Source organism: Rana temporaria, chromosome 7, assembly GCF_905171775.1.
Source record: "Rana temporaria chromosome 7, aRanTem1.1, whole genome shotgun sequence".
NCBI classification, from domain to species: Eukaryota; Metazoa; Chordata; class Amphibia; order Anura; family Ranidae; genus Rana; species Rana temporaria.
The window spans coordinates 44,707,451-44,724,864 of NC_053495.1; the positions used below are offsets into that span (position 1 = coordinate 44,707,451).

The window sequence follows — 17,414 nt, forward strand, 5'->3', positions numbered from 1 at the left end:
CTAGTCACAAAAAATCTTCTGAAAGGAAGATCGTTCAATCCCCCCTCATGGAGGATAGTAACCACGGACGCCAGCCTATCAGGTTGGGGTGCAGTCCTAGACGATTTAACCCTACAGGGGAAATGGTCAAGGGCAGAATCAGCCCTACCCATAAATGTCTTAGAGATCCGAGCAGCTCGGTTGGCTCTTTTGGGCTGGACGGAGGTTCTGCAGGGCTCCCCAGTAAGGGTACAATCCGACAATGCCACTGCCGTAGCTTATATAAACCACCAGGGTGGCACCAGGAGTCAGGCAGCCCAAAGGGAGGTAGATCGGATCTTTTCATGGGCAGAAGCCCATGTCCCCTGCATCTCAGCTATCTTTATCCCCGGGGTGGACAATTGGCAAGCGGACTTCCTCAGCCGCCAACAGATGTCCCCAGGGGAGTGGTCCCTCCATCCCGAAGTGTTCCAGGTCATTTGCCGGAAGTGGGGTACTCCGGAGGTGGACATTATGGCGTCCAGATTCAATGCCAAAGTAGCAAACTTTGTCTCTCGAACGAGGGATCCATTGGCCTGCGGGACAGATGCCTTGGTGTGTCCTTGGCATCAGTTTGCGCTGATCTATGCCTTCCCTCCAATACGGATGCTACCCCGTCTTCTTCACAGAATTCAAAGGGAACGCAAGCCAGCGATTCTAGTGGCCCCAGCGTGGCCCCGAAGACCTTGGTACTCCTTGATAAAAAGGATGACCGTAGAGGAGCCTTGGGTCCTCCCTCTACGTCCGGACCTCCTCTCACAAGGGCCATTCTACCACCCTGCCTTACAGGCCCTAAATTTAACGGCCTGGCGGCTGAGTCCCTGATTCTCAGAAACAGAGGCCTTTCAGGGCAGGTCGTTTCTACCCTTATAAACGCAAGAAAACCAGTTTCCAGGTTAATATACTATAGGGTGTGGAAGGCCTATATTACCTGGTGTGAAACCAGGAAATGGGATCCCCGCAAATATACTATTGGGAGAATCCTGGAGTTTTTACAGTTGGGAGTGGAAAAAGGTTTGGCGGTCGGCACAATCAAGGGGCAGGTGTCTGCCTTGTCGGTCTTCTTCCAGAGATCGTTGGCTGCCCATTCCTTAATGAAATCCTTTTTACAAGGTGTTATTCGGGTGAATCCCCCGATTAAAGCTCCCCTGTATCCTTGGGATCTAAATTTGGTTCTATCGGCCTTGCAAAGGCAGCCCTTTGAGCCCTTGTCCGTGATTCCTTTGGTCCTTTTGACTAGGAAACTAGTGTTTCTGGTGGCCATGGCATCCGCCAGAAGGGTGTCGGAGTTGGCAGCCTTGTCATGTAAGGCACCTTATTTATTATTGCATAAGGACAGGGTCGTTTTGCGGCCGCTTCCGTCCTTCCTGCCTAAGGTGGTATCAAATTTTCACCTTAATCAAGATGTGATTCTTCCATCATTTTTTCCAAAGCCTTCTTCTAAGGAAGAGAGGTTACTACATTCCTTGGATGTAGTTAGAGCTGTAAAGATTTACTTGGAAGCTACAGCCCAGATTCGTAAGACGGACGTCTTATTCATTTTGCCAGAAGGGCCAGGCAGCGTCTAAGGCCACTATTGCTAAGTGGATTAGGCAGACGATTATTCAGGCCTATGGCCTGAAGGGGAAGAGTCCACCCTTATCGGTTAAGGCTCATTCCACTAGAGCTATAAGTGCCTCTTGGGCAGCGTATCACCAGGTCCCTATGGCTCAGGTCTGCAGGGCAGCAACCTGGTCATCTGTCCACACATTTGCAAAATTTTATCAAATGGACGTTAGGAGGAACGCTGATTCAGCCTTTGGGCAGGCGGTACTGCGGGCCGCAGTTTAATCTCCTCTTGTCCGGTGGCACCTCTTGTTTGTTTTTTTCTGGTTGTCTCCCTCCCCTCATGGAGCATTGCTTGGGGACATCCCATATGTAATGGCTATGCAGCGCTGTGTCCCGTGATGTACGATAAAGAAAAAGGGATTTTTATTAACAGCTTACCTGTAAAATCCTTTTCTTGTAGTACATCACGGGACACAGAGCTCCCACCCCTCTTATGGGGAATTTTGGGATGCATATTGCTTGCTACAAAACTGAGGTACTCCCACTATGGGTGGGGGTTATATAGGGAGGGAACTTCCTGTCGGAGAGTGCCAGTGTCCATCACCTGAAGGTACACTATATAACCCATATGTAATGGCTATGCTGCTCTGTGTCCCGTGATGTACTACAAGAAAAGGATTTTACAGGTAAGCTGTTAATAAAAATCCCTTTTTTTTAATGATGTATTAATGGTTGGAGAGATTCATTTGGTTGTGTCTTTATATGTCTGGAATTCGGCTTTAAAGTATGTCTAAATCCAGAGCTTAGAAATGTGGTAATTGGGCATTTGGACTATACTGCTGCCTTCGGGAGGTTTGGACACCTGATAACAAAAAACACAAAGCCCCAGCTCTGCTGAAAAACTATTTTTTATTTTTTTATTTCTTAGTTTGCCCTTTATTTAATTTTTTTCTTCAGTCAAGATATACCTTTTTTGTTTTTTCTTTTCTTTTACTTCAGTGATATCAAAACTTAAAAACAAACAAAAAAAAAAATGCCTGAAAATCCCTACACAGCAGCTCTCCAGATTCAGCTTTTGAAGCCTTCTCCCAATCCCGTTGGGCAGAACTGGTTAGCCTGGATGTAACCTTTGGGCACTGGGCTCTGCAATGTGGTGTTTTTCAGACCTCTGTACTGTGCTGGTTAGTCACAGAGTGCTCTTCAGGTCCAGAGCCATGGCTCACAAGTGCCATTCGTTGGTTCTCTCAGTGGCTGTTGCCCACCCCTCAGTTGGGCTGGACTTTTGGATGTCCCAAATGTTTAAGACTTATACATTCCTGTGTCTCTAAATGAATAATAAAGACAATTTGTATTTTTGCATGTCATTAAAGGGTCACTAGTCCCACCGCTCTGTGGAAGCTGGCTTAATGTTTTTTGTTTGCCTCCTGGAGGCAGCAGAATAACCCAAATATATAAAAGATTGTGCGTTAGTGTGTAGGACCTCAAGAAATAGAATTTACTTAAACTACAAAAATCATATTTTTTGGATAGAGTAGGGGGATGTTAAAACACCGGTCAGTTGTTTTTTTGCCATCTCCATGCTATATAAATTATTTTCCTTCACTTCTTGTCCTGTAGAGAAAGGAGAAGAAATTTCCCTTTCAATCAGAGTAACAGTGGCCACCAGGATATATAGGGTGAATCTCCTAACCAGGGACACAGACAGCATTACATAAGGTTTTGCTTTTAAATATACTTTAAAAAAAAATCATAGTGTTACCAGAAATATCTACTTTACATTGCAGGGTGCTTCTAGGGTTATGCTACTGTACAGTTCAACATTTGCAAAGTACTTGATAGGATGATACCTCTACAGCCGTTTAAATCATATTTACTTGTTTCCAATTGTCCCTTTTTTTTTTTTTTTACCACCCAATCCCTCCCAGGTTTCAATTCTACTTCTGTATTGGGGTGATTCTTTTGCACAAATATTCTTAGTTTGTTATAGGATATATTTTATTAGTGGTGTCGATTTCATCTGGTTAATAATGTATTTGATTTAATTAGGGAGAGATAAAAATTCCAGTTACCATTGAAGATGAAGTGAACAAGGACCTTCCCCCAGCTGCTATCCTCTACAGACCAGTGCGCCAGTATGTCTATGGGGTCCTGTTCAGCCTGGCAGAGTGCAGGAAGAAAGCAGAGCGGCTTGCTTTTAGAAAGAACAGGATGCCCCCCGAATGTAAGTCAGCTTTTGGTCTTTTCTCTTTCCCTCCAATAATGCAGGTTTCTTTTTTGTGACTGACGACTTTTTTTAAAAAGACAATTTAGCGTTCCTCCTACCTACAATGTTTTAATCGGCTACACAGAAGGTGAAAGGACCGATGCAAGAATGATATCTTCTAACTTAGCATATGTAAGCGCTAATGGTGACCTTCTTCCATTGCGCCATTTTTGATTCCTTTCACATGGGCGCCTCAGTCTTGCGAATTCTGCTTGCTCAGTGGGGGATCGCTCCGCTGAGCAGGCGGGTGACAGGTCCTGTCCGCTTTGTTGTGTAGAGTGGACACGGACACAGTCCCGCTCTCTTCTATGGGGTAATTGGGTGGAATCGGACATGGCGGTGTCGGCTGACATACTGACTGGCGGACATGATCAGAAAGCCCACATGAAAGGACTCTAAAGTGCTCAAAAAAAGTTAATCTTTTCAGAAATCGTGTCTGCTGCATCATTCCTATGTTATCTCAAAGAGACTATTTAGCTCGCCTATTTTTTATCTTGGTGACTACAAGTCAATTGGTACCTATACTTTGGAGACAAAGTCAGTGTAATGAACTGAGTAGTAGTATTAGGCCTCTTTCACATGGAGCTGGCTTGGTTCCGATCAGCAGGGGATCTGCTCACAGATCCTCTGACGATCAGAGCAGGCAGGTGACATGTTTGTGTCCGCTCAATATATGCAGAGCCGACACGGACATAACCCGCTCTGCTTTATGGGTGGCCGGGTGTAAAAGCACTCCGCTGTCTACTCCTGACTATATCTGATCCGCCTACACAGCGGAGGACGGATCCCCCTCAGTTTTGTTTTCATCGTACTGAATCGGAGCTAGGCAGGTGTGAATGGACACAAGACCATTTACACCCACCGGTCCAGAGGGGTGAATGGACCATCCAATCGGGACTTCCTGAATAACTGACAGGAGGACCTGATTGAAACTGTCATGTGAAAAGGGAATAAAAAACTAGGCAGTCCTGAAGCCACGCAGTCCACCAAAATGCCGATTTTTGTCTACCTACAATAGGAAAGCAACAGCTGAAAGTGTTTCATGCGGGGACTTTCAAGGAATAAACATTAATGCATAGAATACAATAAGATTAAAAAAACTTCTGCCTTTACAGCTCCTTTTAAGTTGGGCCCCCTCAGTAAGGTAGTACAAGCAGGAAACCATGCAAAATTAAAGACTTCTTTGAATCTTTAACAGATTATCTTCTTCCTTAACCATTCCTTCAATGTGTAAAGATAGTTGATAATAGAAGAACCGACACATCTGCATTTAAAAAATTATAATTGTGGCATACAATATCTCTCACCAAAAGACTGAAGCATAAGAAGGTCCCACCCCTACTGCTCTCGACACATCTCTTTCTTCTTCCCTTTTCTTCTCAGTTTATTCTTGACAATTTATAATATGAAATTATTCACAAGAAGTTACTTTCAATTAGGGCCGAAACAGCTAATCAATTAATTGACAACTAATCATTTATGAAAATAGTTGTCACTATTTTCATAATCGATTAGTTGGCCTGCATACAGAATGCATTATATTTTTACATAACAGAAAATACAGTGAAGCCCACACAGGTCAGTAAGTGCCTGAGAACGTGTGAATGTGTGAAGAGCAATGCCTCTTGGGACATGTAGTCCTGGGCAGGAAGTGAGTGGTTCTGAAGGCAGAAGTTTTTTTTCCCCTTGCTATTGGGGCACTCTGAAGGCTGGGGGAGCCAGAAGCATCGGTGGGGGATTTATATCTCCCTTCCACCCTTCATATAGCTTCATGTCTGACTCCTAGTTAAAATGCCCATATATCCTACTTCTGGGTGTATTTTATATATATTTTCCTATGGGACAAGTTCACATCTATGCTTTTTTTAGCCGCTGCGTATTTTGAAAGGGTCGAGGACTTAATGTAAAACTTTGTCCTTTTTTGCTTTTTTGGTTCAATAGACTTCAATAGAGAAGCTGCATTTTTTAATCTGCTTAACAACAAATTGGCCAAATAAATCATGTGTGCAAAAAACACACAGCAAAAAGCACTGCAGAAAACGGATCACAAGAAAACTGCATAGGTGTGACCTGAGCCTTATGCTGGCCACACACTATTCATACGAAAAATCTTTGTACATTCGCTGAATGAAAGATTGTGCTTTGAAAATGTAACTTGCTTTTAAAGCGGGGGTTCACCCAAAAAAAAAAAAAATTTTAACATGACATTCAGCCGAGTTGTCAGAATGACAATCGTCTGTTTTTTTTTTTTTCACAGCACATACCGTATTTATTAGGGTTGTCCCGATACCACTTTTTTGAGACGAGTACAAGTACCGATACTTTTTTTCAAGTACTCGCCGATACCGAATACCGATACTTTTTTTAATGTCATGTGACAGTGGCAGTAATTTTTTTTTTTTTTACTATTTTTTTTTTTACAGTGATTTTTAGTTATTTATTTTTTTAGGGGGGCGTGGGGGGTGAATTGTCAGTGTGTTTTTTTTATTTATTTTTTTACATTTTATTTATTTATATTTATTGCAATTTTTTATTTTAATTTTAATCAGCCCTGTTGGGAGGCTTTGGTGAGATTTCAGGGGTCTTAACAGACCTCTGGCATCTCCCCTTTAAGACAGAGAAAGGGACTAGGGAAACAGATTCCCCAGTCCCTTTCTCAGCAGCTTCAGCTGAAATGAATGGAGGGAAGCTCCTCCATTCATAAACTGAAGCATCGTAAACACAGGAGGTTACGATGCTCAGTTATATGAATGGACAGAGTCGGTAATCACCGACTCTGTTCATTCAGAAAAGGTAGGAGCCGGGCTTAGCAGCTCCTACCTCCGCTCTCCCCCCTGACAGATTGAGGGGGGAGAGCGGCACGGACGGGGACGGGATGGATGGAGAGAGACTACAGGGACGGACGGGGGGGGGGGGGGGGAGAGAACGGGACGGACGGACGGGGAGGAAAGAGCACTGCATGGACGGGGGGGGGAAGAGAGAACGGGACGGACGGGGGAAGGGGAGGAAAGAGCACTGCATGGACGGGGAGAGAGAACGGGACGGACGGACGGGGGAAGGGGATGAAAGAGCACTGCATGGACGGGGAGAGAGAACGGGACGGACGGGGGAAGGGGATGAAAGAGCACTGCTTGGACGGGGAGAGAGAACAGGACGGACGGACGGGGGAAGGGGAGAAGAGAACAGCACGGATGGACGGGGGAAGGGGAGGAGAGAGAACGGCACGGACGGACGGGGGGAGGTGAGAGAGCAGCACGGACAGGGGAAGACAACACTGACCATGGGGGAGAGAAGATTTGCAACTCCCCTGCCTGCCCGCTCAAGTATCGGGTGAAGCATCGGGAGCATTTCCCCGAGTACAAGTACTCGGGGAAATGCTTGGTATCGGTCCCGATACCGATACTAGTATCGGGACATCCCTAGTATTTATGCAGCACATACCGTATTTTCACCGCCGCTTCCGGGTATGTAATCTGCGGGACTGGGCGTTCCTAGGTGATTGACATCCTTCCGACCGGCATATACAGCGCGTCACTAGTTGACGAAAGAAGCCGAACGTCGGTGCGCAGGCGCCGTATCGAGCCGTCTCACAGTCCGGCTTCTTTGGGCAACTAGTGACGCGCTGTATGCGCCGGTCGGAAGGATGTCAATCACTTAGGAATGCCCAGTCCCGCAGATTACATACCCGGAAGCGGCGGTGAAAATACGATATGTGCTGCACTGAAAAAAAAAAAAAACAGCCGATTGTCATTCTGACAACTCGGCTGAATGTCATGTTAAAAAATTATTTTTTGGGTGAACCCCCGCTTTAACATTGTTTTAAAACGAATGTAATTTCTGATCGAATACCATATACACAGTCTGAAAATTACTTTGACCAAGAAGTTTTCTGTTCTGCACCTTCAAATTTTCCCATCACTGTGGTCCAAAACGAACATCCATTTGACCCCACTAACGATTAGCAAATTGAACGAACTTTCTTAAAATAATTACCAGTATATCTTTTTTAAGGAAGCCTTTGTTTTTGTATCGCCAGCATAAGTGACAGCAGGCGCAGGGAGCTTTTATAAAGCCCCTTGCCTAGTCGGGTATACTTAATATATTATTGTTCTGTCTGAAAATCGGCATAACAATCTTTAGAGCCGGTTCACACACAGGCGACACGACTTTGGGGGCGACTCGGCAAGGCGATCTCAAGGCGTCTTGAGAGGCAACTTGCAAAATTACTTCAGCATTGAAGTCAATGCAAGTCGTGCCGAATCGCCCCCAAAGTCATACAGGAACCTTTTTGCGTCGCTCCTATTAGAACGGTTCCATTCACTACAATGGGACGCGACTTGTCAGGCGGCTGTGTCGCCTGACGAGTCGCCCCAGTGTGAACCGGGTCTTAGGGTTTTTTTTCTTTAAATAGGCTGATGATATATACCAGATTCCTCTAATAGTATATACAGTATATCTCTTCTGTCTTCTTGGCTCCCAAACCATATAGTTGTTTATTTATATTAACCCCTTCAGATATTTAAGAATGTTTTGTCTTTTTTTTTTACTTACAATGGTAACTAAATTATACACCACACTGCTTTCGTTATTGTGACATTTGTATGCGATTGGATCTATACTTGTTACAATACACCACTTATTACCTGATATACGTGTGTTTTTCTTGAACTGTATGTGCTTTCTATTGCTGTTCAAAACTGAAATAAACAGATTCCATTGGAAAAAAACTAATATATAATTATGAATATTATGAGAGATCAGATTTTGCACCCAATATTCATTTTTGCATTTTGTTTTGTCATACAGATTATCCAGTCATTATTAAAGAGTGGGCAGCCTATAAGGGAAAGTCACCTCAGACACCAGAGCTGGTGGAAGCCCTTGCCTTTAGGGAATGGACCTGTCCTAATCTAAAGAAGCTGTGGTTGGGCAAAGCAGTTGAGGACAAGAACCGAAGGATGAGAGCTTTTCTGGCCTGTATGAGATCTGACACACCAGCCATGCTAAATCCTGCTAATGTGCCCACTCATCTTATGGTGCTCTGCTGTGTATTACGGTGAGTGGCTGCCTATGTATTCCTTATGATGATGCACTTGGTGTATGTGTAATAAGAAAATGTTTATTCAGGGTTTTTGTAGAATACTGATGGACTCACCTGGAGTAAAGCTTTTCTTTAACATCCATTTAAGGCTTGCGCACAAGTGTGCAGATACTGGAGATTTCCTGCACTAGAAAAACGCCCATTTCCATAAGGGCACACAGTAAACCATTGTTTTCTATGTGCCCTGTTTGCTGGGAACACAGTTGGCAGTGGTGTAAAATTGCTGTGCGACATTTACTGCTCTGTAGCCCTCTTACTTGTGTTTCTATGCATAAAAATGAATGCAGCGTCCCTGTGATATTTAAAAAAAAAAAAAAAAAAAGATAAATGATGCCTTGCACTATTAAAATGCAAGGCACTGCCCCCAAAGCCCATCCAAGATGGACACCAGCCTGCACAGGAAAACAAAAAGTTTTCCTATGTGGCGAATGAGAACCAACTGTTGAGTTATACTGCTTCCTACAAAAGAATTGCCAAACCAAAAGAACATGTTTCCAGCCCTGAATAACACCCTACAGCCCAGCATACCTCAGTTATTTTGTGGTGTCCTAGGAGGATAGATGTATTTTCCTCAGCTCACTTGAGGTGTCTAACTTTTTTTGTTTTTTTACCTTTTTAATCAACAACCTGACCTCATCGCTGCTTGAACTCTGTATAGCAGTCATTCATTTAGCCTGACTTTGGAGTGGCATACCCAGTGCCAACCGCAGCATAAGGCTACCCTGGAATGTGACATTCAGGCACTGGGTTTGGCATGTGGCACTTTTCAGACCTCTGCGTATTGGTGAAAGCTAGTCGGGTGAACACTCTGCAGGTCCAGAGCCGTGGCATTACCTCAGTGCTTGCATTGGCTCTGAAGACTTAATCAGTTGAGCAGGCCGTTTGGACTGGAGTATGGGGAGCTTTCTCACTATTGTACTTTCTTAACCTCCCTGGCGGTATGATTCTGTCTGGAATTACGTACCAAAAGCGGTACAATTATTTTGCAAGGAAATTTGGCGTTTTATACTGTAGGTCTGTAATTTTTAGGAATAACTCACTTAAATCTGACCAAACAAGAGTATTGTAGGGATCCCGGGTATGATTTTTTAAAAAAAACAAAATTATAAATTATAATATAATAAATAATTATAACAAATAATATAATTATAATACAAATTATTCAATAATGTAATCAACTCAAAATCACTGAAATTTGCTGAGTTGCAGAATTGTCGCTGTCATTACTTTTATTTTTTGACGTATTTCCCCACAAATCGCTATCGCACAATTCTGCAAGTGATTATAATTTATTATCGCTGTTTTCTAGCTGCTCTAAAACCATTTTTGACATAAAGGGACACTTTTGGTTGCTATGGACAATCTACAGTTTGCAGTCAGAAAGAACAGTTTTTATTATATAAAAGTACATGCAGAACACTGGGCAGACCACTAGGGACAAGGGGGGTGTGTATTTTTTACATACAGTACTGTAATCTTTAAGATTACAGTATACTGTGTGTATTGTGTTTATTTACTTTTTTGAATTTGGCGCCGTTCTCCGCCCCCGTGCGTCGTAACGTCGCAGGGAACGGAGATCGGCGGCACACGGGGACACTGTGAATCGAGCGAGGACCCGCTCGCTCACACAGCGGGGATGCATCGCTGGATCCAGGGACAAGGTGAGTAACTTGTCTGTGGATGCTGCGAGCAGGTAAGCCGCGCCGCTGCACACTCTGCACGTCCACCCCGAGCGTGACTCTGGGATACCGATCGCAGCATGAAAAAAACACCCCGAGTCACGCTCAGGGATACCGCCAGGCAGGTTAAGTTTCCCATTACTGCCAGCTTTGCCAAAGAACCACAGAAGGTTTGGCATGAAGGGTTTTAGAGTTAACATTATCCACTCTGTGTAGTGTCCTGCGCATTATCCTTTCTTTCTCCTGCCATTCATTACAGAGAGAGCATCCGACTGCTGCTCCAGCTTACAAAAGTCATGTGGAACTTCAATCTGTCTGTTCATATTGCTTGCCTACAATGACTTGGTCACCCCCAGGCATTTGACCCTACCAGCAGTTGGGTTACGAGTACCTAAGGCCTTGCTTTGTACCCTGAGCTGCGTTGCATTTCCAGTTGGTGGTTGCAACATAACATGGCTGATTCTAGACAGAGACGGTCAGTCCTGCTGTGCTCCCAGCTTAAGCTGCCCATACACTAGTAGAATTTTTTACGATAAGTTTTATTTTAAAGAACGTATAATTTTCTATTAGTGGCATAAGATGTCTCTGGCAAGTGTACACACTCTTTGTGTGTCTCAGTGTGAGTCTTAAAATGCCTAAATTTCCCCACAACTTGCATTGGAACTTTCTGCCAACCCCTACATCATTGCTGAGTCCTGTAATGACATAGAGGTTGGAGGAAGGAAGCTTGCACTGTGTTGAAGACTTTGCCAGAGGCTGCAGTGCTGAAAGGCAAAGGTGTTCACTACACACCAGTAGGTATGTATGGTCTTATTGCAAGAATCCAGTGTTTGGATCCCTTTTAGGTTAAGCAATAGAGTCACTTTAATATCATGCATTTTGTGTCTTTTTGGCATGTGGCTCACAAACGCATTTGTTTTGCAGCTATATGGTGCAATGGCCGGGCATCAGAATACTTCGGCGCCAGGAGCTTGATGCCTTCCTCTCCCAGGCACTGTCACCCAAACTCTATGAGCCTGAACAACTCCAAGAACTCAAGGTACGGATTATTACATACCCCAATATAAATGTGTCACACTAAATGCTTTAGGCTCAAATTCCTGCCTAAGGCTGGCTTTACATTAAGCAAATGTATTTTCTTCAACCACCGGTTGAAGGAAGGAAAATTGCTTGATTTCCCGATCCACACGGTGTACTGTTAACCTTTTTTTCTTTCTTTTTTTTTAAAATCTCTGTACTGCTGATTTGCAGACACTTCCTGTCTACATAAATGCACACCAGAAATGGCTGCTGGGGACTTCTCAGGGTGGTTTTTTGTATGGTGACAACCAGAGCTTTTTTTCTCAGAAAATAGTTGCAGGAACTCAACCACGACCCCATTCAGATTTCAAAAATGGTAGAAGGGTCTTAAATACCAGGATTGCGTTACATACAGAGTGCAGAGTTCAGGGGGTTACACACAAAGGGCCAGATCCACAGTCAGCTGCGTAATTTTAGGCAGGCGTAGCGTATCGTAGTTACGCTATGCCGCCACTACTTTGAGAGGCAAGTGCTGTATCCACAAAGCTATTGCCTCTAAAGTTACGGCGGCGTAGCGTAAATCTCCCGGCGTAAGGGCACGGAATTCAAATGATGAACAGGGAGCATGTTTTATGTAAAATAAGCTTGACCCCACGTAAATGACGCTTTTTTCATACGGCGCATGCGCGCGCACGGGTATGCAAATTAGCAGTTACGGCGATCCACAAAGGTTTTTCCCGTCCTTACGTCGTCGCAAGTTTTAGATTCCCGTCGCAAAGATAGGGCTGCTATTAACATGGTGTACAATTAATCCACCATGTTAAAGTATGCCCGTCTTTCCCGAGTCGCTTTTGATTTTTTTTGTTTTCCCGGCGTAAGTACGTTACGCACGTCGCGATTCTCAACACGTCGGCGCGTCGTAATTTCGCGCAAAGCACGTCGGGAAACTTGCGACCGGAGCATGCGCAGTACGTCCGGCGCGGGAGCGCGCCTAATTTAAATGGTACCCGCCCCATTTGAATTGGGCCGCCTTGCGCCGGACGTGTTTACGATACACCGCCGCAAGTTTCCAGGTAAGTGCTTTGTGGATCGGGCACTAACACTGAAAACTTGCGGCGGTGTAACGTAAACGGGTTACGTTGCGCTGCGCCGCAGGTACCAGAATCTGGCCCTTAGTAATCAGGTTTACATATACAGTACTTTTAAAAACATTAAAAAAATATTGTAATAATGGCAAATAGTTCTCATTATAATTGCATTGATTTAGAGAGTGACAATTCTAACATGGAACTTGTGTTTTTTTAGATCGAAAATTTGGACCCAAGAGGAATTCAACTGTCTGCCTTGTTCATGAGCGGAGTGGACATGGCACTGCTGGCCAACGATGCTTGTGGACAGCCGATCCCTTGGGAACACTGCTGCCCTTGGATGTATTTTGATGGAAAATTACTTCAGTTCAAGTATCTTAAAGCTACCAGGGAAAAGGCTTCACTAATTGACCTCTGCGATGGTCAGGTATGTGACCAGAGCATCAGGTAAGTCATGTAATGTTCCTTTTTACATGCCACAATTTTTTCTATTTAAAGTGGAGTTCCACCCAAAAATGGAACTTCCGCTTTTTGGAATCCTCCTCCCCTCCGGTGTCACATTTGGCACCTTTCAAGGGGGAGGAGGGAGCAGATACCTGTCTAATATAGGTATTTGCTCCCACTTCCTGGCATAGATCACCTCGTCATCGTTGCTACTTCCAGCGCCTTTTCTGTCCTTGTCCGCTGTCTTCTGGTAGACACACAAGTCCCAGAAGACAGCAGAGACCACTACTACTATATATAGTAGTGGGATGTGGGTATACTAGCATGGCATCTTCTTCCCCTATTGAGAACAGCATTGCTGACCACCTGCAATGCTTTTTGTTTGGCTCTTTTGGTCTTCATTTTTTTTCTAAGTCACTGACCCACAACAAGATCCTGTGTATGACTCAGAAGATCATCCAGTGCATGTGATTCTAGTGGTCATACTGGTGATCGTTGGGACTGGCAGAGACAGTCGTGCTGGAACATCAATACAAAATGTTTTCTGTCAGCTGTAAGTCTCTTCAGTGCCCCATACAAGGTGGTAAATGGACAGATAGGCCAACGTGGCGCAGATTTATTATACATTCAACTCTGCATGGAGCCTTATACCGCAAAGTATGTTGACAGGTTTCATTTTAGGATTCGTTTCTAGCATTGCAATCTGCTAGTATGATTACTCATGGTGCGCACGTCTTTAAGGCTACTTTCAGACTGAAGGGGTTTTAGCGCTAAAAATAGCGCCTTTAAAGCGCCTGATAACCACATCTCATGCCACCCAAGTGTGAAAGCCCAAGTGCTTTCACACGGGGGCAGTGCGCTTGCGGGATGTTACAAAAAGTCCAGCAAGCAGCATCTTTGGGGTGGTTTAGGAGCGCTGTAAACAGCGCTTCTAAACCTCCCGCCTATTGGAATGCATGGGCGGTGCTTCGGAAGCACCTGAAAAGGTGCTTTCGAAGCACCAAAACTCGAGCGATTTTAACCCTTTCTTCGGCTGCTAGGGGTTAAAAGCGCCCTGCTAGCAGCTGAAAAACGCAGCTAAAACTAGAGGCGTTTTACTGCTAACGCTGCACGCAGTGTGAAAGTAGCCTTAAATATTTGTGTAATGCGACTTTCTTTTGGTCCTGGTGAAGAAATGTAATTTCTTCACTTTGATTATCACGGTTTCCAGCCTTTGGTCAATACAGCACCCGGCACCTACTGAACAGCCAGTTTCTTGAAGGTGTGCGTGGGGTATATTGCGCTTGGACTTCCTACTGGTCCTTTCTAATCTATTTTTCTCTTTATTTGGTGCAGGCAGAACAAGCTGCCAAAGTAGACAAGATGAGACAAAGTATCCTAGAAGGGCTACACTTTACAAGACCGAGCCACCCACTGCCATTCCCGCCTCCACCCGTCATGCCTTTTTACCCTGCTGCTGTGTACCCGCGACCCTTTGGACCAATGCCTCCACCTCCAGGTAGAGGAAGAGGATTCTCTGGTAAGTGTTTCCAGCTTTCAGCTTAATTTGTATTGATGGGACATGGTTCCAATAAATTTCATGTGACATTCTTTTCATCACGTTTTTAACCACTTAAGGTCCGCCTAGCGGCTGGGCACAAGCACGTACCTGTACGTCCTCTTTAAGTGCCCAGCCGTGGGTCACGCGCTTGCCTGCGACCCAGTCCGAAGCTTCGTGGCCGCGGGACCCGCGGACCCGATCGCCGCCGGAGTCCCGTGATCGGTCCCTGGAGCTGAAGAACAGGCAGAGGTGTGTGTGTGTGTGTGTGTGTGTGTGTGTGTGTGTGTGTGTGTAAACACACCTTCCCTGTTCTTCACAATGGCACTGTCATTGATCGTCTGTTCCCTGATATAGGGAAAGGCGATCAATGACATCACACGTCCAGCCCCACCTCCCTACAGTTAGAAACACATACGAGGTCACACTTAACCCCTTCAGCGCCCCCCTAGTGGTCAACTCCCAAACTGCAATTGTAATTTTCACAATAAACAATGCATTTTTATAGCACTTTTTGCTGTGAAAATGACAATGGTCCCAAAAATTTCAAAATTGTCCGATGTGTCCGCCATAATGTCGCAGTCACGAAAAAAATCGCTGATCGCCGCCATTAGTAGTAAAAAAAAAATATTAATAAAAATGCAATAAAACTATCCCCTATTTTGTAAACGCTATAAATTTTGTGCAAACCAATCGATAAACTCTTATTGCGATTTTTATTTATTTTTTTACCAAAAAATAGGTAGAAGAATACGTATCGGCCTAAACTGAGGGGAAAAAAACTTTTTTTATATATTTTTGGGGGATATTTATTATAGCAGAAAGTGCTCTATTTTTGTTTATAGCGCAAAAAATAAAAACCGCAGAGGTGATCAAATACCACCAAAAGAAAGCTCTATTTGTGGGAAAAAAAGGACGCCAATTTTGTTTGGGAGCCACTTCGCACGACCACGCAAATGCCAGTTAAAACAACGCAGTGCTGAATCGCAAAAAGGGGCAACGGCCTTTACCTGCATATTGGTCCGGGTCTTAAGTGGTTAAAATGTAATATCATTTGGAAAATACTTTTGCATAAATCTTTGTCCACCTTCTCCTTCTTTTCTTGACCATGTCAAGCTCTAAGGCCCCTTTCACACTGGAGCGTTATTCGAGCAAAGCCTCATCTGCAATCCCAATGTGCTGGTAAAGCACCACTAAGACCCGAACGTTTTAGGGCGTTTTTGCAGTGCCTTAGTGTGAAAGGGTAAGGCGTTTTTACAGCGCTTTCAATTCATTTCAATGGAGAGGGGCGTTTTTGGAGTGTATTTTACAGCGCCCAAAAGCTGCTCCAAAGATGCTGCTTGCAGGACTCCGTGTGAAAGGGTCCATTGAGATGCATGGAGAGCGTTTTATGAGCGTTTTAATAGCGCTATTTTTAACACTAAAACGCTGTAAAAACGATTCAGAGTGAAAGCGGTCTAAAGGCTAAAGCATGTGACTTTTGCTGCCAGAGTGTTTTTTGCATTTGTTTTTGCAATTTTAGGCCTAAAGATTACATAAACCCCCCCCAAAACAAATTTTCTTAGACATGCTAGAGAATGAAATGGCGATGGTTCCCATTCACACTATTTTACCGCAAAGGTCTAGGAAACGCAACATTCCAGTAAAAATACACTAAAGTTAGTATTGGGGCACACAAATGCAATAAAGTACCCAGTTTTTTTGGTAAAAGATGAAGTTGCGCAGAGTAAAATGTTTCCCAACATGCCAAACCTTTAAATTTACTTGTGCCTGAGAAATGGCGATAGACTTCAGTAGGCTATATTTTCTATCAATTTTAGTGTTATGAAGGAGGTCTGCTGCTAGAAATATTGCTCTCTCCTGCGTGTGCTATGCAACGCGTGTGGTAATCAGCGTTTTCATGCGTGGGGGGGGGTTTATGTGTTTGAGTTTAACTTAATATAGTAAACTTAATATTTTATTTTGTTTTATTTTAATCACATAGTGAACAAAGTCACCATGTGATTATTTTTTAGTGATTGAGTTATCCCCTGTGCCCCACTGAATGTAATGCAATGCAGATCACATTGCAATACGTTCTTTCCTGAGTACGCTGGCCAGGGGGCACGAGAGACGGTCAAACGCGTTGTTTTCCAGGTAATCAACAAGGAGGGGAGGAGAGCTGACGTGAGTCCACTCTGTTCCCTCCCCTCTACACAGTGGCACCTACTTTCTTGGTCCCAGGCCCGCAGATGGGCAAGTAGAGCCTGGAAAACATGGGTACCGATCACTGACTCCATTCATAACTGAGGCTGCACAGATGGAGATTGAGGGCTGTGTTCTCTATCTCCTTTCTTAGTCATAAAGGTGGAACATCAGAGGTCTGTTTAGACCCCCAATATCTTACCAAAGCCCATAACGGGACTCCTAAATTTAAAAAAAAAAAAAATCCTGACACCAGTGGCAGAACTACCAAGGTCGCACTTGTGACCGAAGCCCTGGCGGTCCGCCAACGGGCTTTGGGGGAGGGGTCGCAGGCCCGTGAGAAACGGTCCCGGCTGGGGGTCAGACGGCTTCTTGCACCGGGGCCCTGAAGGTTCTAGTTACCCCTCTGCCCATAGGTCTGATTCTGATGCAGAATCAAACTATCACATGCAACTAGTGCCTTCCTCTGCACTTCTGGAAGGCATTGTGAAATGTACAGCTGTGTATTTTGGGACAGATTTAAAGCCCAGGG

General features: G+C 44.4%; 1 protein-coding gene across 1 annotated transcript in view; it reads left to right on the plus strand.

Moving 5' to 3' along the window:
* FAM120A (family with sequence similarity 120A) overlaps nt 1–17,414 on the plus strand; it is a 90,360-nt gene that overhangs the window by 61,556 nt on the left and 11,390 nt on the right. The window contains exons 10-14 of the mRNA XM_040359301.1: nt 3,613–3,787; nt 8,636–8,885; nt 11,534–11,648; nt 12,935–13,144; nt 14,497–14,680. Coding sequence (XP_040215235.1) covers nt 3,613–3,787; nt 8,636–8,885; nt 11,534–11,648; nt 12,935–13,144; nt 14,497–14,680 — 934 coding nt within the window. The remainder of the gene's footprint in view (nt 1–3,612; nt 3,788–8,635; nt 8,886–11,533; nt 11,649–12,934; nt 13,145–14,496; nt 14,681–17,414) is intronic.